Here is a 27,384-nt window from a genome sequence, read left to right as displayed (position 1 = left end):
TTATAAGGTAAGAGCAACAAAGCAATTATTCATTGTCAGGAAATGTGTCTGTTAATATTAAGTGATCGTCATATTATTTGTTTCTAACAACTACAATTCTCTGATCTTTAAACAATACATTATTTTGATATGCCTCTGATTTTATAAATTAGATGACTGATTTATTTTTTAATATCTGGATAAACATACAAGTAAAATCTTTCTGAATCAAGGCTTTCCATGCCAAGTCTCAAATGTGGGGGATTTTTTATTATTAAGTATGAATTCCTGGAAAACATGGTTTATCATAGAAAAACTGGCAAACTTTTACAGTATTTGCTCTAACAGGCGCCACTGTAATGGACTGCAGATCTATGAATAGGCCAAGAACAGAAGCTAAAACTAACACTGAACATTTCGTTATAAAATTGGAAGTGAGGGATTTTAAATTTTTTTAAAAATTATAATAGATGGGATTAATTTCAGTCCATAATTTACATAATGAAGGACTTAGCTGACCTGATCTCATTTTTCAAAAATATTGTTTTGATAAATGATGTTGTTCTGAAATTCCATCTGGCAATGAAATTTTGGTCATCTTTGAAGAACTGATTTATTCTCTTCTTACATGCAAGAATTACTGCTTGGGAACATAACTGAGCTTTCAAACAACAGATCAGATATAAGTTACTATCACTAACAGAATTTTGTTCATTCCATGCTGGCCATAAGTCTTGAACAATGTGCTGATCCTCGAATTTCACAAATCCTTAAAAGCCTATGTGCATAATGTTACCGGCTGCAATAGTCAGCTGGTGGCATCAGAATACAAAAACATGAAAGCGGCTGCTCTGGGTCAACCAAGGATCCACCAAAACCACTATTGTAACAGTAGCCCAAAACTACCATGTCAGTAACAGTTTAAAAGTAGGACAAAAATATATGCTCCCTTTCACAAGAAGCTTCCCACCACGCATGATGCTTGGCATGTCCATTGCCATATGGAGGCACTTACTGTAAAAGGGGTTGGAAACAGGTTTTTGCTGGGGAATGTATGTCCTGGGAGAACCCTTGTAAGTGAAAGCTTCAGCCTAGTCTTCCACCACTCAGTAACTTCTTTGTCACTTTGTGATGCTAATCCTGCAAATCTAGTTAAGGCCATGTAATTATTACATTTTGGCTCCTAATTTTTCAGCTGATAATAAATCAGGACAAATTTCTTTTGCACATAAGGAACAGCAGATTTTGCATGACACTGAAAATGCATGAAGTCTAGGTTTATGAAGAGAAAAGGCATAAGATATAAATTGAACTTGCAAGTCTCACATGTACTGCCTGAGACACAAGAGACCAGAAACAATAAAGTAAAATATGAACTGCTTTATGAGATAAGACTAATAGAGAGTAAAACTGTGGAGGTACAGCTCACCATAACAGCGTTTTTATGCTAAAATCAGTATATTTATTATCTTATGTCCTGATCATTAGGTCCATTCCTGACATGACAGGACATGAACCTACTTCTTTTGCAATGCCAACTTACAGCAAAATGTAGCCATCAAGATACTTCCACTGAAAAATTTTTATCTCCAAAAATATGTGCATCACTCCATCTCTAATTTAAATGCTTTACAAATCAGGGTCAGAGTGCCTGATTTTCAGTTATCTGATGTTCACTACTACTGAAAGTGATTGCATATTTTTGCATAGGGCTTCCAAGTTTCACAGTTTGGAAAGACAGCCAGGATGCTAGTTGCAAAACATGCAAGCATGTAAAGATGTTAATTTCTGATAAGCTCACTGTTAAGACTCTCTCTCTTATAAACTGACTACATCAGACAACACAACACACTGAAGTAAGACCTCTATCCTATCATCTTTGGGAAAGGAAACAGAAAATTATTTTCACTGTGATTAAATGGGGTCAGAAAAGAGAAAGGCATCTGTTATTACTCTGCGTTGAGGCAAGCTTATTCAGCCAACTATTGTGCTAATGCAAATGGAAAGAGTTTGTTGCAGATGCGTAGCAGAACAGAAAGCAGCCAAATCATCTGGCTTTTTGCAGTAAGAAACTACACACAGAATATGTTGGTGAGTTTAATAACCATTATAAAAGATAATTTTACACAGTGCCCCTTGCCTCAACAACCAAAACTGCAAATATTCAGTTGTAAATGTTATTTTGAGAAGATTAAGATGCAGGATGACTCAGAAATCAAAGTCCAAGGGGCTAAGGGATTTCAGGTTTCTATACTGACATTTCAGGGCAGATAGAATCTTCTTAGGTTCTAGTCACTTATTACATTGGTTGTAATTATTATTGTAGCAGAGAGGCAGAGATTGATGGAGTGACTGTAAAATATACAAAGGATTTTGGAATAGTAAAAAAGAATCTAAAATGGTGCTAATGTCTCAGTTGTAAGAGTATCCACAGTATAGCAAAGAACTGTGTTTTACTTTCAGCTATGTCAAATAAACCGCAGATCTTTTGCTGGCAGGACTATATCTCAGGTAAGTTCTGACTAATTTTTTTTCCCATAATGCTCCATAGATTTCAGAAATTTACTCTACAATCGCCCCCAATGTTCTAGTAGTGAGATTTACAGCTTCTCTTCAGTCATCTAGTCATATGAATTGCCCTTCCCTGGCAAAGCAAGGTCTACACCTGAACTAAAAGGTCAGGTGCTCTAAATTACATAGCACCAAAGCACACGTTGCACTACTTTCTATTCTATTTATAATGGAGAAACATAAAATTAATAAAAAAAAACATGAAGTTAACATTCTTGCTTTTAAGATAGTATAACAATTTATGATGTTTACTACCTCTTCAAGTTGTATTTTGAAATAAAGCATGTTAGAGAATGCTTGAAGTTGGAAGGGACTTTGAGCTTAAAAAGAGAGGTTATGGACCTCTCCCTGGAGGTGATCTGGTCTAAACCCTTCTTCTCAAGCAGAACCATTTGCCCCTGACTATGTCCAGGTAGCCTTTGAATATCTCCAGCTCTACAATCTCTGTGAGCAAACCTGTGCCAGCACTTGGTATCTGTCACACTGAAAAAGTGTTACCTGATGTTCAAAAAGAATCTTCCATGTTTCAGTTTGTGCCCATTGCCATCCTGTCACTGGACACCACTTTGTCCTTCTTCCACTATCCCTTAAGGTATTTACACACACTAGTAAGATCTTAAGTTGTTTAGATTACATATTAAATACAAAATGGTATCATCACCAAACTTCAAAAGTTCTGGTAGACTGATAAAAATTACGTTATCAGTCTATATTAACTATATCCATTAATTTTTGTACCGAGATTGAAAGCTTGCCAAATTGAAAATGTGAATTAAAGCATTAATGAGCCATACAGATTGGAAACCTTTGTTTACTAAAGAAAAATAAAACACAAGCATAGGAAGAAGAAGGAAACCAGGGAACTGGGGAGGAATATAGCTAAACAGGGAGAACTGTGTCAAAAACGGAAGAAGAAAGCACGCAGAGAAACTAGAGATGTCCAGAAACAGTTTTGAAAAGTGATAGAAGTCTGGTAGTCATTACGCAAAACCAAAGGCAGAAGGAATGACATCTTGACACACTTTTTGTAATGACCCAACAAATGAAGTAATTAATTATTTAATATAATGCTTTTTAAATGAAATATTTTAATTATTTTTTGAAGGACAGAAAACTCATAGCATTATGCACATCTTCTAAGCTCAGCAACTTCAAAAGTTGAGTTTTTGAGGAAGCTATCACAGTTTGATGTATACCTGGAGCTCTCATTTTCAAAATACACTGTGCAAACACCTGTTTAAGAGTGGATCTGTCTTTGTACAATCATTCTGAGTGGAGAGTTGCTCCATAAAACAAGAATATCAAATCTTGTCTCAATACAAGACTGACAAATTATGCATAAGATTTGAACAGACTATTATGAAATACTATCAATTTTATTTTTTTTTCCCCAAGTGACTTAAGAAAACATATCAAATTTTTGTGGCTATGTTAGAGAGCTAAGTAAAAGAAAAAAAAAACCACCCCAGAAGAAATAATGTCCCAAGAAAAATGCATACTGTGAGCAATAGCTATGTCTCCTCTCCAAACTGCATTATTCCATTGAAAATCATTTATTGTAGTAACCAAGAAATGGAGTTTTAGGGTTATTTAGTAGCCACATCTTGACATTTAGAAAAATAGCTGTATATCAAGTGTCACAATTACACACAGTACAATAACATTATAATCATACAAAACAAAACACAATCCGTTAACCACAATTTTGAATATTTTCATATTCTTCTGCAATTACTACTTTTAGCCAGTACTGGAAGCCCCAAATGCCTGGAAGAAAGCTTGTTCTTATGACATGATTTTAAGGAGAGATTTTACATCCCTTTTTAATGGTAAGATAAATTAAGTCATGGTCAAGAGTTTTTGCAATGATATGGAAAGCTAAATAGTCTTGAGGTCATTGTTAGGATTCTAGGGGTGTGGTCAGCCTGTATTCAAAGACATACTGTGCTGTCATTATTCCAAACTAATATGCAGTTCACAGGCAGCTACAATAAAAAATATATCTCTCACTCTTCCTTTAGCTATTCCATCCCTTGATTTTCCTCCTGTAAAAATAAGGCCTTAAATACTTGAAAGTACATTGAGTATATTTTCCCTGATACCAGGCAATTCCAAAAAACAGTGCAAAAACATTTTTATTGCTAAACTGTTTCAAACTCCATGTCTAAATGAAGGTCAGGGAGGACGCCTCGCAGTGTTCAGCACATGTGACCACTAGATTATTTGTCCCACTTGGGCTGATATGTGTAACTGCAACATAGTCAGAAGTATTTCATAAATTAGGACACTGCTTCTGAGAAAAACAAGAGAACGTGATTTAATGAGACTATTTGCAATCTAGCATTTTACAACCTTGAATTTTAGCGTGGAGAAATATAAGACGACAAAAATCTCACAGCACACTCTACGATACCATTACTTTGGGCAAATATGACAGACATTTTCACAAACCTCTGAGGGATTTAGAACAGCAGGTCCAACAAGAAGTCAGTAAGGGATTTTTAAAAAAGCTGGAGGAATCTCTTAGAACACACTCATCCTTCTGAAAGAACACTCCTCAGAAGCAAATGTTCAAAAGTGCTCAGCACTCCATAGGGCATGATAATAACAAAACTGTTGTGGAACAAATTTTTGAAAGCCTGAACAGCAGCATCTGTATATTAAAATAAACACCAATAGCAAAAGATTAAAATTATTCTATCTGCAAGCATCTTCCGGATTTAGGAAATAGTAGCAAGCTTGGAAGCATACAAACAGTTCTATGCAAGTATGCATACATGTTAGTATTTATATTACACATAAACAGACAATTCTGTCCCAATTTCTCCATTGCTTTTGGGGATGACACAGTAACCTTTAGATATAAATGAAAAATATGAGAATATACCAAACTTAATCAGAAAAATATAAAGCACACAAAAAAAATCTAAGTTTCCATATCTTAGCAAAATATGTCGAGAGGTATAAAAATCAAAGCAGAATAACAAACACTGGCTCTTGAACTACAGAGACTCAGACAAAAATGTTTCAATATTTTAACCTTATATACACAGATACTCAATTTCCTGGTATTTTTCCATCAAAATAAAGCTAGACTTGAATAAGCACCGTATGAAGCCCCAAGCAAGGAAGATGTAGATCTGATTATTATTATAATTACTTTTATAAATTTGGCAGAAAACCACTCCAAAACTTCCAAACTAGACAAAGTATCTCTTGCACTTATCTTCAGAAGTGTAAGATTACCCAAAGTACATTTTAGCTCCTTTTTAATGGGAAAATATGTTTGCTAGCAAAACTGAGATTATGGAGCTTGTTTAGTATCAACTTCTGCCAAGTGTAAACAATGTTCCTCTGAGTTACTACTGAGTCATATGGCTAACGGCAGTGACTACTATCACTTCATTTTCTGTAAAATGGCTAAGGCTTGAAACCCGCCAGACTATTGCCTTGCGACAGCTCAGGACTGTTCAACAATCAGAAAGCACTTCCTTTCAAAATTTCATATGTGTGGTATCATAGTGACATCACTACCCTTCAATGGCCCATTAAAATGAGCTTTTTTTAATTTTGACTTTGGCTTAGCAGAACATCATATTCATGTGAACACTAATGTAATAGGATATCTTCAATCAACTCAGCTTCAAAGACCGCAAGTTACATATTTTTAAAACAAAGACACTTTTTACTGGCCAAATACAAATATAACTGAAGATTGAAATATTTTTATCTGTAGCAAGAAATTATTGTCCTTAATACAGGATTTGGAAAGTCTGACTATATCACAACTGGGTTAGTGCAATCTCTTTTTGGACACACAATTGTACCTATTCAAGACAAACAAAACTGCTGACAGGAACCAAGGAAGTAAATTACCAGCTATTATTTTGCTTGGTGACAATGCATTGCATTAGCTCATTTTTCAGAGCCTAATACAGAATGTGAATTCCTAATCTTCTCAAATTAGTATGCAAGGTCAGTTGCATTGAATTGTTTCTTCACTAATAACACCTGATTTTTTTGCTGCTGACTAGGTTTTTAAGTAAATACAATGAAAATCAAATCTGTAGTCCTACAAGACATTTTCTTCTTCACAAATTATAAGTTAAATGTTTTCACACAGAGATACATCAGAATTTTCACATGAATACCTAAATTAGGCACAGTGTTTTAGCAAACATTGAAAACTCTAAACCTTTAAATATGTTCCCTTTGGGATTGGATATCAGGTAAAAGTTTGACAACCACATTGAGGCAAAAATCATGAGCCAGCTGCAAGCAGAATTTAAAACCACTAGATTTTAATGCAATAATTAATTTCCAGTGCTTTTCATTTCATTTCTGGTGTTGAAATATTCAAAATGTCCATGTTTTCCAACTTTTGCCTGCAGCTACAAAGACTGGAAAAAAGAGCTAAAACATTAAAAGTGCTCTTATGTGGTGGTTCCAGCAGCTGAGCTTGAAGAAATCAGGAAAATGGTAACAAAAACTACACAAGAAAGTAATACAGGGAACTACAATTAATGTCCTCATTACTACTTTATTCAGTTAAGTGTTTTGGGAAGTGATAAGGTAAAGCCTTTTTATAACAATTCCTGCAAGTGATCCATGATAACTTTCACAGTTCAAAGAGCTCTATTGAAGGAAGTATTTGAGCTTTCTCAACATATCCACAGGGTACAAATACTCTTACAGATTTCAGGGCATTTGTCCCTTTCCTTTGGCAGCTGAAGCATCGTGACACTAACAGCATCAATGTTTCACTCCCTACAAAAGTCTCTTTCAAAAATCAGTCATTTTTGATTGAGGGGGAAGACAGATGTTTGCACAACACACTGTTCTCAGAAAAATCATCTTCCCCTGTTTTGATTTGTTATTGTCTTAGAAAAAAGACATTAGAAAAATTGCCATAAGTGGTACAAAAGGTAAAAAACTATTCAATTGCAAGTGAGCTAACAAGAAGTCTTCCTCACTTCTAGAGAGTTTACACAGTACAGCTAGGTGAAATTTTGGTTCACATAGAAAAATAAAACACACCCCTATCAATAGATCCACACCCTTCCTTAAAAGCCTTGAAAGATGATACAGAGATGCTGACTTGGACAACTGTCTAACAAAGAATAGTAATTTTTAAGTGGTTGTTTTGAAACATGTTGCTCCCAGCTTTGAAGCACACATGCTGATGCAGACAGTTATGACTCCAACTCCAGCAATGCTATTTAAATTTACGTTCTATACTTGGTTGGGGAAAGTATATTTCTTTTGTTTTCTTCTTATTATTTATTTTTAAAATAATTTCTTCTAGGACAACCTTTGCTGAATTAGAGAGGTTCTAAAATTGCACAATGAAGTGAGAAGGACTGTAATTATATGCTGGCTCCTATTTTACATCCACTTTAAGTTCTGAGATCCCATTACTTGATGAAACAAATAATGATTACAAAACAGAAAGATTTGCATCTTTTTTAAACCAACAAAACAATGAAACTTTGCTAGAACTTCTGACTTTTGACAATAACCATCAAGAAGCTCACACTCATCAATGCTATGACACATTATGAGACATTCATCTATAAAGCACCACTGACCTATTCCAGATAATTATCTCCTCCAAAAAACTAGAAGGTGAATGCTTTATAAGCTTGAGCCACAGTATGAGATAGTCAAAAACTATGTCACTGTAATAAAAGGGGGAGAATTGTCTCTTCCAAAGAAATGGAATTTCTTTTATCTCCCTGAAAAAAAATAATTCAGATGTTTGGAAGAAAACTAAGAGAAAAGTAATATATTATTATTTCACAACATACTGCACCCAAAAAAACATGATTCTGGAAAAGATTTATGAATCAACTTTTTTTTTTAATAGTTTGAAATTTTAAGAACAATTACTTATTTAATAAAAGAACTCCAGTTGAAAGAAATACTCAGCATGTTATAAACCTTCTCACAAAACACTTCACTGTTTTTTGGGTCATCTGTGTTTCTGAGTTCTGCAGAAATGACAAATCCTCTTCTCTTTTTCTTTGTTACAGCTGTGAGAAAAAAATGAAACTTATCTAGCAGGATTTTTCCATTTATATGTGTAGGGATCATGATCCACTGGCTTCCTCTGCTCTCAAGAGGTATTACAGCCTACGCTCAAGCTGGCATTAGATTGCAGAGACAATTAAGCAGGTCTGGTGGCAGAATAATCACATGCTGAATGCTGCAAATTACAGCTGATAGCATCTATTCATACATCCTGCAGAGAATATTTATAGACTCATCTATGATGATGATTAGAAAGTGATTCTGACCATTACATCAGAATGTCAGTATTTTGTATTATCACACTAACACAGTCTCTAATGATCTTGAAACCAACTTCCTTTTGTTTCAAGACACACCTCCCTTTGTTCTGCCGCTGTACTTGGTTTTAGCTAGAAACCTTACTCTAGCTGTTCCTGTTGCCTAGTCAGAGCAGTGATTTGAAACCTGACACAGTACTTGCTCAGCTGTAGAGTTTTTATGGCTCAGAAACTTGTTCAGCCATTACTTGTCAAATGCAATCTCTTTTTTCCTATTGTAAATACACTTAAATATACTCATATATATCACTCCTAGTGCTACATGGCAGAGTTGCAAAATGATTTTTAGTACATCTCTCCTGCACAAACTTTCACAATGCTTAAAATTGTCTATATTTGACCAAATTGTGGTCTTTCTTTGCAAAACCTCATAGAACTAGAACTTGTTTCTTCTGTCTTAGATGTTATAAGGAACAGATGGTAATTGAGGAGGTAACAAAATAATCTGATCCGTAAATTCAGAGTAAAAATTAAAAGCTGGAATTTAACCATCTTTTTGGTAGTTTATAAGTAGCTTTTTAAAGAAACCTTTAGACATTTGTCATGACAAGTAACAGATAAATGTAGCAGCTTTGTCAGTATTGAAGATCCTATAGTATCAAAGATAGATGCAATCTAGCTTCAGGGCAGCTATGCCAGTTCTGATCAAAACTGTTTGGCACTTGCCTCTAGTCAACAGCTAAAATTCCATTGTGCAATATTAAAGCAATGAATTAAGCAAAAAATCTTCTACAGTTTCTGCAGTACTTTTTCTACTGTGCTGAACTCTTTGTATAAACACAGTTGGCAGCCCATTGTAGATGTCTGCATTTGTATCTTACAGAGAAGCAGAATAATTTGAGAGCTGGCTTCCATTTTCATCAGGAGTTCACTCTAATGTGTGCTGTGGTGCTCACACGGGACAATGTCACCAGAAAAACCTGTGGTCTTTAAACTACATGATAGTTCAACCACCTATGTTTAAGTTGCAAGTCATGCCTATTCCTGGAACTTCTTCAAGTTTTTAATTAATCTGATGTGCTGTAAAGTGCCTCCTTTGGTATCCTACTGCTGCTGCTCTTTGCGACTGGATGCCTCTGACTTGGTACCGGGTTTGCAGAAGTCATTTCACTCATGCATATTATCAGGTAAGAAAGCTGAGGAATGTTCATAGGAAACTAATAAATTGTAATTTGAGTTAAAAGGCTTAAAATGTGCAAATATATGAACAGTCAAGCTCATCAAGTTCGACAAGAACAGTCTTAAAAGATGATCTAAACCTTTGCTGTGTCCGCAGTACTTATACACAGTAAACAGATGTGTACAACAAAAGGTTAAAGTGTCAGACTTGAAGGTGCTGTGTAAGGCTGTGTAAACTCAGGCCTCATTTGAATTCCATTAGCCTTCTACCTGATTCACACTGGATAAAGAAAAACAAACTGATAAATTCTCACATTAAATGGCAAAGATGATGTAAGATACTACTTCAGTGGAGGACATTTTAGACCAGGTTTTTGTGGCTCCTTCAAAATCTGAACTAGTGGTAGTTTAAAAATCTGAACTGTGCCTGTTTATACACAGAAAATAAATGTGTTCAAGAGAGAGAACTCTGCATAAAGGCATAAAGAAGCCCCTTTTGAAACCAAACATTGGTGCACTATTGTGTCCATCATGATTAATACTGTTTCTATGTTTGATCATTTAGTGCAGAATGTTATACTGACACAGGTACAGTACTGAGAAACCCCCATGATATTGCATTGCTATTTACATGTTACTACTCATTTTAGGCTAATTCATTAAGACTGTGCCCAGAAAAGTTTTTAAATCTACACATTCTTAATGGGTACAATATCAGATAAAATCAGTGCAGAGGGGGGATGTCCTGATCATCATGACCAGTTCCTGCTTTCTATTGTTCTTTTCCATTGGTCACATTCCCACTCCTTTACCAAGCATTATCTGCTATAAGTTTTGTAGTTCTTCAGAATGAACTGAAATACAGTATTCAAGAGGAAGTCCTTTGCATGCACTCCTGAGGTGAAAAGCAATGTGTACTACAGGAATCAGTGATGTCCAAACTTTCCAGCTGGAAATATATATATATATAATATTATCTCAAGTTAACTCAGAAAGCTCTAAAAAGACATACACATACCCGACCCCCCAAAAAAAGGAAAAAAAAAACCAAACCCAAAACCAAACAAACTCCCAAGCAACACCAACAGCAACAAAAAAACCCCAAAAATCTTTCTTTCATTTCCCTTCACCTGTATGAGAGGTAAAGATGCAGACATATCTAAAAGCTCCCTTAAGAAGGACTTTCACAGCATAACTTAACTCTAACACTGGTGGCCACTCAATCAAGTGATAGCTCCTGGAGAGATTGTTCCTTTACATATTCTGTTTTGGCACTCTCCCTTCACTCCTGTAGTTGTCTGGTTCAAGTTAATTGAATTAAATCTGGCCTACAGCACAGTACTGGAAGTTGCTGCATTTATGAACTGAGCAGTGTTCCCTTCCAGAGTTATTGTGAGAATGCATCCCCCAAGTTAGTACTCTTGAGCTATGTACACATAAAGCAAATCACAGTCCTTCATCCCAAATATAGTACCTCATGACCTGAAAACACTGTATGTGCACGGCACCATGCCAGATCTAATAAATCCTGTCTCTCAGTAGAAGTCATTAACTCTAGCACAGCACTATGCTGACACTTTTAAACTTTCTGTTTCTTGGGCTACCTCATGCAGCACTGGTTTGGGAGCCTCTAAACTAGACATTGCTGTAGAATTGCACTTTGTGTGTCTGACTTTAAAACACTTTGGAAACCAGTCAGTGAATCAGCAGTTGTGGATAGGCTTTACCTTTTACTATTGGCTAACAAAGCCATTAATTAGGACCCATATGTTCCCCATGTGATTTTTTTTCTATCTAAAGAGACAAAGAACAGGAAGAAGCCATAACTAATTCTCAGATTCTTTTCTCCCTCCTCCTCTTCCCTGTATGCTTTTCCCTCTACATTTGTCTTCTCTGGTTGTCAGATATGAGTAAAAAACTTCTGCTGAAGTCAGCCTGGACCTATGGGGCTCCTGTCTTAGAATATCTTAGATTGCTACAGAACATTCAGAATTATTCTCCAGAATAAGAAAGCTATTATTAAGGGTACAGACAGGCCAACACAATCAATGAATTACAGCAGTGTGATGAGTTCCTACCTTAACAGCCAAGCAGGCGTAATTAGTTGCATGTACACTGCTAGCCTCCTGCAGGTGGGAGGGTGATGCATGCTTAGATAATTTAATTTGCATTGGTATTGTACAAGGAGTATGCACATGGTTATTGGATCTGGTGGTCACCAACATAAGTGACCTCATCAGTGACATCAAGATTGGAGGCAGACTGGGCTGCTGTGATCGTGCACTGGTGGAGTTCATAGTCCTGAGGGATGTCTGTCAGGCAAAGAGTGAAGTTGTGACCCTGAATTTTAGGAAAGCAAAACTCCAGCTGGTCAAGGAACTAGTCAATACGACTCCCTGGGAAACTGCCCTCAGGGACAAGAGAGCAGAACAGAACTGGTAGAAGTTTAAGGATGCCTTCCATAATGCAGAGGAGCTCATGATCTGCAGGTGTAAGTGTGGTACTTTTGGTCTACTAGAGCTGAACTTGGCAAGGGATATAAAGAATAACAAGATCAGCTCCTCCTACAGGTATGTATGTCAGCCAGAAAAGGAAGGTCAAAGGAAGTGTACTTCCCTGATGGGCAAAACTGACAAAACTAGTAACGAGACGAGAAGGCTGAGGTACTCAACAACTTTTTTGCCTCAGTCTTCACTGGCAACCTCTCTTCCCACAGCTGCAATATGGGGGAGCAAAGTCCCACTGTAAAAGAAGATCAGGTTTGTGCCCACCTGAGGAACCTTAACATACATAAGCCTATGGGACCTGGTGAGATGCATCCCAGAGTCCCAAGGGAACTGGCTAATGTAGTTGCCAAGTCCCCCTCCATGATCTTCAAGCAACCATGGCAGTCAGGTGAAGTACCAGGTGACTCAGAAAAGGGAAATATTGTATCTGTTTTGAAAAAGTGTAGAAAGGAAAACCTTGGGAAATGAAGACCTGTCAGCCTCACCCCTGAGCCTGGGAAAATCATGGAACAGTCAGTTTGTGGCCCTTGCATCCATGTTGTGAAAAAAAACACTATCTGTATACTATAGCCTAATAGGTACTTTACTCAAGAAGATACTTTCGTGCAAGGAAAGCCTTATTGAATCCTTAAAAAATGAGGGAGGCTAATGGCTCTGTACTCATGCCACATCTGAAGCAGACAGGTCTTCAGACATGCCATGCTCAGGCTTGTGGTTTGGGAGAGGATATGCATAGAACTGTCATTTACCGATTGATCCTAAGGGAGTAAAATATAATCTTGGGCAAGTGAGTGTTTGCTAGTTTCTGTGCTGTGGCTGAACTGGCTTGCTCTATAGTATACAAAACCAGCTCTTTGGTCAAGAATCAGAAATGAGTATGTACATGACTTTTCCTCCTACAAGTGAATTGTAGTTTCAGGAGGAACAGGCAAAAAACCAAGGCGACTTACTTCATAAGGGCACACACAATAAAATTTGTCAAGTACCTTTTATTGACAAATTCAATCTGTGCACCTGGATCAGCTACAGCTCTTTTCAGCATTTGTATTTCTATGTGGATTAGCAGCTGGCTCTCTTTCAGTAATTTTAAACAACCCTGAATTGTATAATGGCCATGGGACCATTTTAACTCATACACTAATCATTTACAAGGATTTACACTCTGGTACACTCATTTATTCAATAAAAATAGATAACTCCCATAGGAGACACTGCATCACACAATACTCATGCTACTCCTGAAATATGGTATACTTAAAAAAACACACATGTTGACAGTGCTTATCTGGTCTGAGATATAATAATGGCAACAAATAAATTCTGCATACAACCTTTCAGTGACTGGAAAATCTATGTAAGGTCTTCCCAGGAAAATAGTTCCTATTAATGCAATTAAAAAGGGGGATTGAAAGATAATTTATATTCAGAAGAGAAAAAAAGTGCTTGAGTTGGCTTTTCTGCACTGCCAGTAATTCCCTCATAAGCCTTTAAAAATAAGTTTAAAACATATCCTGTCAATATGGTAAAACAATAGATAAATTTTCAGAGTCTCAATTGTCCTGATAGGGTACATAGACATTAAATCTTGCACTCAGGTATACACAGTCCATACAAGATACACTTTGGGCAGAAGTACTAAAGAAGGAAGACTGAAACAGAAATTAGATGACAATGCTTTTCCACAAAAGTGTTTTCTTAATGCCATGAAAGGGATCCTCTAAAGGTCACTTTAGACAGAATTTTTTTTCTAGTTTATGCATTTTTAAATTCTCTTTCAGTCATAGAGAACTAAGTCTCTTAAGCACTTTAAAAACGTAAGTTATCAGTTAAAAAGGCAAACCAAAACCACACTTCAACACCACTCCAAGGAAATTTAGGCTACTTATATCTATCTAAGCTAAGTTACAGGTTTAAATATAAATATGGCATTATTTCACCATATTCACACAAACCCAGAAATATTAAAAATTTTAGTTGTAACCCCTAGTAATATTTATCCAGAAAAAAAACAGCAAGAAAGTTTCATAGGAGCACTGTGACTTAATAAAAAACTGCCTCGGTTCCCATACAAGACCAACCATACCATTTTCAAGGAAAATACAAACCCAAATTCTAGGTTACCAAAATTAGCTAAATCTCAGAAGGGTTATTTTCAGTAAGTGTTGATATTTTTTCAGAGCACGTAATTACTCAGCTACTTACTTTAACTGACCTGATTTCAAACACATAGAAAAAGGAGGAGAATGAGTCAACAGCCATATTTCATTCACAGAGCTTTGAGAGCCACCTCAATCACCAAACAATGTAATGTAATCTAGAAACAGCAAAGAGGAGACATTCCTGCAACAGCTGCATGTTGTTCCTTGATGAACAGCAGTACTTGGTTTTCAGAATTAAACATAACTGATACTCAAACATGTTCAAGTTTACATGGCTTATAAAAGTTACTTTTTTACTATTTTTCAAATTTTAGTCTAATTGGATTGCATTTTCCTTTTGGAAAATAACTAAGGAATTGATTGCTCCCAGAAATATAATAGAAAAATAACAGCTATTCTTTAAAATTGCACTAAGTTTATACCTGACCCCATTTTAATGAATACTAATCAAATGCATGTGTAATAGAGCTATTTGCTCTTATGGCAAGAAAAGAAAAATGCACAAGAAATACCAGTGTAGGGGTATTTTTTTAAGAAAAAAAATATTGAAAATATGATATTTTATTGCAAAAAAAAGAAAAATCAAAGTTTCTTGATTTATTTGATTTATTTGTAGTATGCTATCAGCTGAGAGGTACACTGCCTAACTTTTATCTGCAAATCTAAGACATCAGGTATAGAGTGCTCCAATACAGGTATTTGCAAGCATGCACATCTAACTATCATTGAATGCAAATGTCATGAAAATGTAACTACAAATTTCCTGTGCATTTCTGAATTTTCCACTTTGAAACAAATAAAAACAACATTTTTTCCTATAGTCTGTAAATCATGATCTCAGAAATAAGAACATGAAGAGGAACAGAACTATAAACAAAGAAAGGGAAAATATTTAATTTCTGAGGATGGTCAGAATAATAGCTCATACTGATTTTCTCAGGATTTTTGAGCAAGAAGCTGGACTAGATCACCTTCTGTGGTCCTTTCCAACCTGAAACTATTTATGATTCAATTTTCACTTTTTTATTATTGCTAAACAGAGATGAAAACATTTGCAGTCTTTTTAGAAGCTGGTACAAACTTATTGACTATTGATGATGTAACTATAGCTCTTGCCTATGTGCCTTAATTAAAATACATAGTCTATTTGCAGATGCTCTCACTGAAACAAGTATTGTGTGTTTCATTTTCTTCAGGGTCTAGATTTCCTTTACAATTAGTTTTCAAATGCTGCAATCCCTTCTGAAAGTGATCAGCTAAAGGATAGAAAAACACCCACATTTTAATACTCACAGAACAACATTCTCTGTACAAAGCAGATGTTGACAATCCAGACAAGCAGAATCTGCAGCTGACAAAAGCCTGTTTCCTGAACAAATGTAATAACAAGCATCCCAGGCTTCAAGGGTTAAGCCACACCATAAAATAGTTCTTGTTTTCTGGAAAGTGTCCAAACTACACTGGACTACTATCTTGTCCCTTCTTGTTCCCACTTCACAAAATGTGCCGAATAGCAAGCAACTAAAATATTCACAGAAATATTTTCTCATTACTACTGCTTTCTCAATCTGCACTGTGCACTTAAATGTTCGTGGTGGAGTTTTATTCTTGTAAACTGATGCTGAAGTGGGTTTTCTTTTTTCCTTCAAAAGCTTTGAATCATGATCTGTAACTGAAAATTATATGTTATATTTTCAGGCAAGCTAAGGCCAAGCCTTCTTGACCAGAGTGCAGTTGGCATGCACAAAATACATCAAGGAGGCAAGCCTGCTTGGTGATACCAGTATTCTAGCAGAGCCAGTACTCAGTGGAGCTATGCTTAATGTAGCTTCTACCTGTCCAGTGAGCACACAAAATCTACTTTAAACTTAGCAGAGAGCTGCAGTAGGCAATGACAGTATATTCAATGCACTGCAGTCTTGTTTAAAATACTGATAACTCTTGTAACCACTAATTTTTAGTATTACAGTGATAAATGATATTTCAATGTCTTCAAGATTCATGAAGTACTAACCAAAGAAGTAAAATCTGTTTGTAAATCTTGTTATCTTTCCCAATGCCACAATGCTTTTTGTTTGTTACCATCCCTCTTCAGATCATACATCAACTTATAATCTTTTATAAGTAGGATCTTGTTCTTTTATCTCTAACTTGACACATGCGTTTATGTCATGACAACTAACAATGGAACAAAATCCTCAATTTACTAAAAGTGTCAACAAATTAGACTGGACTTTAATATTTGAAAAGTTATAGCAACTTTAAAATACAGTCCTATAGCTGCATCTACAGTTCTTCTGCTGGTCTTTCAATGTTTTTTTAGACTGCCACAATGCATTAACTTAAAAGAGAGGTTCATTGTGCTATGGATCTTTTAAATCCTATGTATGATTTTGAATTTAGAGGTGTGCAGAATTCAGTCAAAGACAATTAAGTGAACAGGTCAAATAATAACAAATAAATTAAGAAATGAGCACTTTGAACTAAGCTTTCACTCTGATTAAGACTCATCTCAGAAATGCATGAAACCAACAGCTTTATATTCAAAACATTACATATACTGTGTATATAATTTCAACAACTTTAAAACGGGCCAAATAAAGACATCTCAGCATTACAACAATCACAGTAAAGATCTGGTTTGTTCGCTACAACTGGTCATTCCAGCTTCTCTTTAATTGGAAGCAGAAAATATCAGAAATTTTGCAAACCCAAACCAGGAAGTCCTTTCAGCCTAAACTCACAGTATGTTCTGCCATTTAGACACAGAATCATGCAGGTTGGTCCCCAGTCCAAACATCTGTTCTCGGTAGGATCAAGACCATTCAGACCAGTTTGTTCAGGGTTTTGTTGAGTCAGGTCTTGGAAACTTTCAAGTATGGTGCTACACAGTCTACTGGACCAATCTAGCCAAGTGCTTGACTGTCCTCATGGAGGAAGCAACAGTTCTTGCTGTTCTTGAACCAGCCTTGCCACTCAGGCAGCATAAAATGATCAATAGGAGACAGAAAATACAGTGGTTATGTTTACTGGACCCATCTAGAGAAAACTGTAGGCTTGACTTTCAAAGGGCACACAGTGTAGGTAAGTATTGTGAGTTAAGGCAGACTAGAAGTACAATATACAAATAAAGGTCTCAAAAGAGTTCTGGCTTACAAACTTTTTAACATTGGGTACTGCAGTGTAGATATATCAGAAAGCTCAAAAGAATGTGATCAACTGCCTGAAGACAAAGATCATTCACTGAGTTCTGGTGCTACATTTGTTTTGGCCTCTTTTATTTTTTCATTTAACCCTTATGAAGGTTCATTGTAGCTAAAGGGAACCTCATGAAATTCAACAACGACAAGTGCAAAGTGCTCCACCTGGGAAGGAAGTAATGTCAAAAAATATGGGCTGGATACTGATTGGCTGGGGAGCAGCTCTGCTGGGAAGGACCTGATGGGTCCTGATGAAAGCTGAGCTGAATGTGAGCCAGTTTTGTGCCCTGAAAGCAGTTATCACTTCCCTCAATCTGCTGACCTGGTAATACAGCCTGACAGCAGATTAAGGGAAGTGATCATCTCCCTTTATTTGACATTGACCAAACTACACCTAGAATACCATGTGCAGCCTTTGGTCACCCAGTTCAAGAAATGCATTGATAGAGTTTGGCTCAGTATCACAAACATGGATGGGAACTAGAGCACCTGCCCTGTGAAGAGAGACTGAAGGAACTGGATTTGTTGAGCCGGGGAACCAGAAGGCTTTGGTGAGCTAGAAGAACTTGGGGGTGCTGGTGGATAAGAGGCTGGACGAGAGCCAGTGCATTTGCAGAAGTAATAGAGTTTGGCACAGAGTAATAGTCATGTATCAGACACCTTGAAGAAATGCAGACTAATGGAAGACTAAAAGTAATAGAGCTGCTTTTCTTGCTTGTGTAATACTTAATATGAAAAATGAGAACAACCTGCAGGTTCCCCAAGTGCACAAATGAAAGAGAAGCAATTACTGAGATGAACATGAGGAATATAAAAATAAGAAGTGAAAATAAAATATTTATAGTAAATATATGGTGAAAAAAATCAAGACAGCAAGATTTATCAGTCCATTGAACATTTCTGCCTGCTGATTTCCCCACAGCTAAATACAGTCACTCTTTTTAAAAAGTTCTTGTTTTCTATCTTTTTGAACGAAAGAGACAAAAGCTCCTTACCAGGAAGACACTGGCATGAGTAGGAAGTGGCCTGAATGATCCAAGTCTCCTTTCTCTAAGTCTAACCTCTCAAAGAATGAGTCATATTACACACAAGCTACAAGGTAACACACACAGCATTAACAGATACACAAATGTGACATTCCCATATGTTAATAACAGTTAAATCAATTGCTACTGTCAATAAGAAAATATCACTAAGTAACAATTACTCTTATGTTGCTGGCTTCAGTAGGAAAGAAGTGAAATCATCTTTCAGTTGCATTCCAGCAGGTATCTCTAAAACTGGGAATGTGATATTCATCACAACTAGAGTTGTACTACAGCCATATGGCCAGATGGGTAGCAACTGAAGTACTTAGTACTTTTACTGAAAACAAGCAAAAATCTGTTTCGGAAGTTTTCCTTTATTGTGGATCATAAATAGTAAAAGTAAAATGTACAAAAGTAGAAAGCATGTGACAAAAGCACTTTATTTGACCCTATTCTACCAAAAATATCCCTACTTCCTGTGCTCAGTTTAATCCACCACAATCTACAATCATTTTAGCTATATAATCCAGTAATTATTCTCCATATTTGTGTGAGTTTCTGTTCTGAGAACATTAGGATGAAAGGATTTATTAAGAGCCTCTCAACCAACATTTACAGGGATTATGGTTCTTCCGTTCCCTAGTAGTGCTAACCTTACATTTTTTTCTCTTATTTTCTCAGTTTAAAAGTTCAATTACAAAATTCCTAACATTAGGAGAACATCATATCTTTTTAAAGATACAGAATCTCTTCGTTAGCAGCCAGGACCTGCTTCACTTGAGCTTCTCTGTAACCTGTGTGTCTGGTTCCTACTACGTCACAAGGATCAAATAAGCAACAAAACATTCTGAGTGTCTAATGGGGCAATCAACTAACTAAAATATGATACAGAAATGAGATCTTAGATAAGCCCTGTATATAATAGTAATTAAACATACTACAAAGCTGGAGTTTTATATAGACCAATCTCTGTGGCATCCTCACCTGCAAAGATAACCAGCTCTGGGGAAGACATACCTATGGCACATTCTCTCCCAGGAATTTCTTAGGAGAGAAAAAGGAGTTTGTACTCTGGGTGATATTTTATATGATGGCACAGAAGCAATATTAAGCGTTGGCATTCAGTATGGAGAGTTCAAACCTGCAGTTTTGTACATATTTATTTTTATCTCTGAAAACACATCCAGGGAATTCCACACCATGGGAGGAAAGGACTTTAATCTTTAGGATTTCTCAGAGCCCATGAAAGAGTACTACAAAGCTTTCACACTGAATTTGTATTTACAGCAACCACTTTTGTAATACACAGTGAAAAAATTGCAGAGGTTTGATCAAAGGTCTTGATATAGACTAAGCAATAAATATCCTAATTCTTAGGAAAGTCACTGTGTTTTTGAAAAGATAAACTTGAGATGTAGATCTTTAAGCTGTGACCTGAATTGCTGGTCAAGAAAATTTGAAACAACCCAAGAGAATCTGTCACAAAATGGTATGAACATTTGATGGCTCCAAATGCTACAGCATTCATAAATACTAGGGTCCACTTAAGCACACTTCTCAACTATTTACAACAATTTGAATAATTTGTATCCTAATTAAATTATTAAGCCTAAACCCACATTTCTGCTTTCCAGGAGTTTATATAGCACCTGGGCACTGCATCCATAAAATACCTGCCTCTACACTCACTGGGTACATAAAGGACTAAATCTGCACCACATGATGTTGAATCAAAAACATTCTGTAATTGTCTTAAGTTTTCCACTACAAGCTAAACTTCATGTATTTGAATGAAGCCAAAAATCCTTGGAGTGAAAGAAACTGCAAAGAGACTTTTTTATTCTTTTTCTCTGCCTTCATGAATGAGAAGAAAAAAAAAAGCAAAGCAAAGAAAATACTGATTGGAGATTTTATAGAACTTCATGTGGGCTCTTTTTATTTCCTTTCATTTCCTCAGATGATGTGATCATTAATCCCATTTGAGCTTCAGAGTTTGTTAGAAGTAACTGGAACATCAGCAGGCTGCAAGCACTAGTAAGTGCAGTTACCTTGATGTAGGGGCAGCTGACTCACATTCAAAGATATCATGACAGACGCCACAGCAGCCCAAATCAGCCTTCATTTTACCTTTTCTTTTTCTTTCCTATAGAGATGTTCATTTTGTATGTTCCACTCTTCAATGTCTTTGAGAAGTTTATCTAGGCTGCAGATTAACTGTGCTGTACAGTGCATCCCAATGCCACTGTGACCATGTACTGTGTGTGCAGGGATGTGTGTGTGAGTACAGGGTGTGGGACAGGGAGGCAGAGTGCATAATAGACTGTTAACCTGGATGACAGAGAATCAACTTTATATACCCTTCCATAGTGTGTTAGGTCCTAGAGACAAAAAGGAAGCTTGCACATATTTAATCTATAAGCTAAAACTTTATGTATAATATACACACACACACTGGTGGGCAGAATGTTCACGCCAAGAAAGACATCTTATACAATCCTAGAACACAAAGCAAATTTACTCATGTACCTTTCCTAAGACTGTTTCATGCTTATCTTATTCACCAGGTTATGGCTTTTCTCAAGATTCTTCAAACCTTTATTCCTTTTTTATTTGTCTGATCTCACAGTCGGCCCAGCTAGCAGCAGGAATTTGGACCAGAGATCTCCTGAAGTCCATTCAGGCCGGCATCTTTCTTTAATACTATGATTCTAAAAGGAACATCATCCTTATCACGTGTTGATCATTCACCTCTTCTACAAATTTTGAAACCTCTTTAAGTGTTCAGGATGGACAACTGAAAACATTTTAAATAAAAACACAACAAAAATTCCCTACCAGTGGTGTGTCTCCACTTCAGCATCTAAAAAACTGAGCACAAATTTGAAACACAATTTCCTTTTTCAAATCAGCATCACTACTCAAGTCTTACAATACCTTGATAAAGAAATTTCAGTATGCCTTTTAATTACTCGTAATTGCCATAAGTTGTTCTTATGCTGAAAATTTTGGTATCTATCACTATTCTACTTGTACCGCATCTGTCAGAGTTTGGCCCCAGTCTACAATATTCTAAATAACATATTCCAGCTAATAGTTGTAGCTAAGAATGCCATGAACAACTAGCTTCTTTTTATTTAAATACCTTCATACCAACACTGGGTGTGCCACTTACAGAAAGGTTTAGAATCCTAATCTTTTCTGTTATGCACAGAACAATTAGTTATTCCACTATCAGTATAATTTTCATGCTGAAGTTCAAACTGCAACCTTTATGGTTCTTCCATGAGGCACCTCTTTGAAAAGGCCTAGGTACCACACCAGGAAAAACACAGTTTCACAGTCTCCTGAGGGACTGAGCACTCCCACACTGAGCATTTCCCTGGAATCTTGCTATACAAACCAGGACTGCTGTAGTATTGCTGCCCTTCAGCCTTGGCCGGCAGAACAGACAGCATTTCCTCTTCAGCTGTGATGAAATAGCTCTTTTTTCAGCTAGAAATAGGATTTAATTTAAGGAAAGCTCATAAAGATTTTTGTAGACTACACTTACCTCCTGGACAATGCCTCATGGCCATTTTACACCGTCTGGATTCTGCAATGGTTGGGCATGGTATAGTGTCTTTTCCTGGCTTCTTCACAATTTGTCTTGTTCTTGTTTCCAAGCCCCACTTAAATCCACATGTTTTGTTATTCCTGCTGCAAGTTCCCCACTCGCTCCACTGACCCACTTCACAGCCTTCTGATAAAGTAAAAGAGAAGATGAGTGATAAATAAATCCTATTTGACTGTCACCTGGATTAGAAAAGCTCAAAAGTTCACATTTCCAGGTCCTCTCCATAATGAAATGCAAATACTCTTAAAAGAAGGAGTTCGTTCTGACACAATTCCTGAAATCTTACAAATTCAGAGTTATAAATCCTCATGACAAAGTGATTGTACAGCTAAGAGGAGAGAACTTTGTGAGGTACAACAGAGTGGCATTCCCAATAATGCAGTATTTTAAAGTTTTTAATAGTAATAGCAAAGAAATCAAGGAACAATTCATTAATGAATATTTCCTGAAAAGAAATAATGAGCATCACCATCAAAACAGTGCCATATTTGAGCATGCCCACCCAGTTAAAGGGCTACTTCAGCAGCATTGCCATGGTGGAAGACTCACCCACACATTCCATAAGCTCTTCCAAAGCTGCAAATCCAGGAGGGCATCCTCGAAAGCAGCGGCCTCTGTGAGAGTAAAAGCCAGCTTTGCATTTGGTACAAAAGTCACTGCTAAAGCAGGAGTCGCAGTTTTCTATTCTGCATCCTGAATCAAAAGGATCATAAGGAACAATGGGATAGCAAAGTTAGGGTAACACTAAAAATGAAGGAACTTATAAGGCAACAAAATAGCAAACCCAGAAGTGCTGTAATAAGGAATACTGTCATATCTGCTCTAGAGAAGAAATTAATGCAACCGTAATTGTCTACCACATTTTCCCCTACATTCTTTTAATTCTACTTTTTTGAAACAGAGCTATAGTTAAAACCCCTAGTTTACTTATATGTGAGTTCATTATATATTTTTGGAGGAAAAATACAGTAAATAATTTTTGTGTTTAAGTAATTTAGATGAAACAGATGCAACAAATAATTTTGGGAAATATGAATGTATTATATGTATTGTTTACAGTTTATTATTTATCATTTAAAGCGGGATACTTTTTTTTTTCATGAGTTGACCGTATAAATAGCTGAATAGATACTTTCATGGAGTGTATCTGATACCCATGTATATACATATGCATGTGCTACTGTGCAAAAAGTCTCAGTTTTTCTGGATTTAACTCCCCTCTGGATTTAACAATTAATCCACAAAAAACAACCATTCTCAAAAGACTAAGAGACGTGAAGCTATAACCAACAGCAAAACAAATAAACAAGAATCCCCAAACAACAAACCAAACCAAACAAACAACTATTGCCTTTATGAAATATTGTATTTCTTTGGAAATTCAAGAGAACTATAGCCCACAATAGATAGACTCAGAAATATCTTATTCCATACTAAAATATGGCCACCTGGAAATGGACTAATAATCAATGATCATAGATACACCACACATACCTAAACAAAAGTACCAAGATAAAATGTACCAAAGATTAAAAAGCATAAGCCATTGTATTTGGAACAGTAATAATCACTTCACAACTAATTTCAAAAAACCCTTACCTTTCAGCTAACATAATTTATATAAACTATATTACTTTTATCCTGTCTTCAGGTATCTGAAGTCACAGGAAGAAGCATTTGTTATTTACATCATGCAAATATATCCCAATAATTTTCCTTTCTTATGTCATCCATTTATTCTTATTGTTTCACAATAAAAAATAAGCACAAACTATAAGGTCTTCTGAAATAGCAATTGGCAAATATCCCCCATCAACATTTCCAATTTAGCCAATCTTTAAAAAATGGGTTTTAATATTTATTCTTGAACTTCAGCCAGCCAAAATAGAGCATGTCACAACACTTAAACAGTGTGTGTGTGTGAATGTGAGCCTGTACAATTATTGCCTGTTAGCAAATGGAGTAATATGAGGTTTTTTAGATCAGGTTTCTTGTGGTATTGGACAATAAGTTAGGTAGACTGAATGAAAAGAAAAAAATATGTTTCAAATGGTGGTACAACTTTGCTTGCTTAAAAGGAATGTGACCATCACTCTGAAATCTTGCACTGCTAAAGGTAAGCTCTGATGGCTCTATTTAAACCAGACCATAGGTAACCTACGTGCTACCAACTCTACTGGCCAGCACCTCTCAAAGGGGCTTTTAGAATTTGTGTTCTTATAAGTGGCACAAGTTGGGCTCCTTGTCCACCATTCAGTTTATAGGAAATTCCTAAGAATAATAATTTCTTTTTCACAAATGTTGAACCAGTCCCCAAAAGAACAGGAGGTCAATGCCCACACAATGACCTTGCAAAACCACTTCCCCAGATTAATGCACTGTAAGGCAAAAGCATTTAGGTGAGCTGCTCTGGAGATGTACCACAATAGATAATTGCCAATCTGGTCTGTTACGCTCAAGGTGTATTGCAAGTATTTTATTAAATGCAACGCCTGAGTTGAACATCCTGTGTGTTTAAATATTCAGAAAAAACATTGCCACTCGTCCACCCACATGAGACATTCTGAAAAGACCAAGGTTATATTTTTCGCTTTACTTTCTATGCCAATTTTCTTTTGTGCCACAGTAGAGTCCTTGTCCTAACTATATTTTAGAAGCATTAGTAGGTGAGAGTTGGCTGGAGTAAAGGTTGGGTGAAAGTCAGGTGGAGATTCCCACCAAGGCAGCTGATTTTCAGTTTTTTTTCCTATGAAGATAAATTACTACAAAAATGATATGCAATTTAGGAGGAAATACTGAAAGAATATTAGGAATACTGTAAGAATTCCAAAATTAAAATATTACTTCACCGGAGTGACACTGATCACAATGCTTAGGGTTACTGGGTGCTAATCATAATGATAATTTAACTCAGTAATAAACCATACCGTAGCTGAAGACCAACTAGTAGTATATGAAACTTACAGTATTTATAGAAAACTACACAAATGGTGCTTTGAACAATTCTTGAAGGACAAAGCTCAGATTACAAATCATGCTCAAATTAGAGATATATTTTAAGAATCACAGCGATATTAAAAGATTTACATGACCTGCCTTGGCTTCCAGGCCGTCATGATAAGCCATTCCTACTCATTCTTCTTTTAAAATGAGCATTAAAGAATTGACATACTTACATTTCAGAGAAGGATTAAAAAGCTCAGGAGTTCAAAATACAAATTTAGATAACGAATTAAATTTAAACTCAGATGCATGTCCCTATTACTGTAAAACATCAGTATCTGCTCCATAAAGAGTTTCTTTCTGTATTATCACTATAAAGAGTGCAACATTACCAAAACAAATACAATTCTTCCATTCTAAATGGATCACCAGCTTATAAGGTGATGCAGAACAAGCTGAATTGTAGGGAAATATACCACCTTTGAAACTTAAAATAAAAAATAAAATGCTTCATATTGAGATGTATGTACTTTGAATTTTAACGTACCTTAAGAAGAACCCTTACTAGATTATTTCTTATACTAAGTGCAGGAGCATGAATTTTAAGATCAAAATATATGTAACTCAAGTATAAAAAGTAGTTGCTTATTTTTAAAGTATTTTTACTGATATGCATAATCTTGACAATTTTAAATGATTCTCATTTTCCATTCATGTAATATCCATATTCTGTAACATTTCCATTGTCTCATTGTGCCTTTCTAAACATAATAAATGTATTTGCTATCCATCCATAACTATCTTCATAACAAAAATATTTTGTAGTACACATAGTGGAAAAGAGAGCTTGTCAATTCCTAGTAATCTTAATAACGATGAATCAGAGCAAGTTCTGCTCCAGGTGAAATCAGGCTCCAGTGAAGACCAATTACATTATGGGAAAGTGAAGTGAGGGGACCTGCATGAGTGGAAACCAGCAACCACCAGCTGAGAAAGACAGCTGCCCTGAACTGTACTCAATCCCTGCAGTACTAACAGAAAATGATCATATTTTGCGTAGAGAAGGAAAACGTGGCATTCCTAAATTGAAGGATTTGGCAGCCTTTGCACTAGAATTGGCTCCTTGCTTGAGGCATCTCCTTGTGTTTAAGCAGTCAAAGTAGTACTTGATGGTTGACTAAAACATTTTCCTTTGGAAGGTCAAACTCATTCTTTCTGTTGAGGCATCTTTCCAGAGAAGCTTCTGGGCCTAAGGAGGTTGGTTATCCCAGGGAGTGTCAACTGCTGCTTGGTACAAAGCACCTGATAACTCTAGTCTTTCACACTGAGCTCTGGCTCACGGCATCCTACTCTTCTTGCCTCAGATCTCTCTGTGTCTTCTGTAACTTCACCTAAGCCCAGTCTGCTCCCATGACCATGACATTCACTCCTTCCAACCCCTGCTCCCCTCCCTCAGTTGCTCACAACAAGAGCATTGGTGCTACAGATCTAACTTCATGCTGCCATCTAAATTTTTACTATTTTAGCTGAGATCGCACTGCCCATTGGCACTCCGCACTAATCTGTCATTGGCTATCACCACCTTCTGTGCTAAGCCTCTCCAGATTTTTGTGATAATTTAACCCCTTGACTGCTACAATTACACTGACTATAACAGTCTCAAAAAGTCACATGGTCCTCCATACGTATAGTTCAACAATGACATTTATGATGTCTTGTTATTTTATAACAACATTAAAAAATTCATTATTTTTCTTAATGCATTGAATTAATTACATTAACTTAATGTTCACTTTGTTTAAAAGCTTCTTTTTATCTTGCTTTTACTGCAGGTGAATGGAAGAGGAAATTATCATTTTAGCCATGTCAGGTCCTCCTAGGAGAAAGAAGGCGAACTAAAGCTGAAGGGAGCTATAAT

At 36.2% G+C, this 27,384-nt stretch overlaps 1 protein-coding gene across 2 annotated transcripts in view; it reads right to left on the bottom strand.

Moving 5' to 3' along the window:
* The window catches only part of RSPO2 (R-spondin 2), a 101,635-nt gene that overhangs the window by 16,832 nt on the left and 57,419 nt on the right, over positions 1-27,384 (bottom strand). The window contains exons 3-5 of one of the 2 annotated variants that reach the window (XM_071553047.1): positions 23,073-23,216; positions 22,457-22,649; positions 22,245-22,368 (exon numbers count right to left, since the gene is read on the bottom strand). In XM_071553047.1, the coding sequence (XP_071409148.1) occupies positions 22,245-22,368; positions 22,457-22,649; positions 23,073-23,216 (461 nt within the window). Of the gene's footprint in view, positions 1-22,244; positions 22,369-22,456; positions 22,650-23,072; positions 23,217-27,384 lie in introns of those variants that run through there. The other variant, XM_071553046.1, reaches the window with a different exon arrangement.

Source organism: Pithys albifrons, chromosome 4, assembly GCF_047495875.1.
Source record: "Pithys albifrons albifrons isolate INPA30051 chromosome 4, PitAlb_v1, whole genome shotgun sequence".
Classification (NCBI taxonomy): domain Eukaryota; kingdom Metazoa; phylum Chordata; class Aves; order Passeriformes; family Thamnophilidae; genus Pithys; species Pithys albifrons.
The sequence above is the reverse complement of the archived record's forward strand: the minus strand, read 5'-3'. Positions and strand labels throughout refer to the sequence as shown.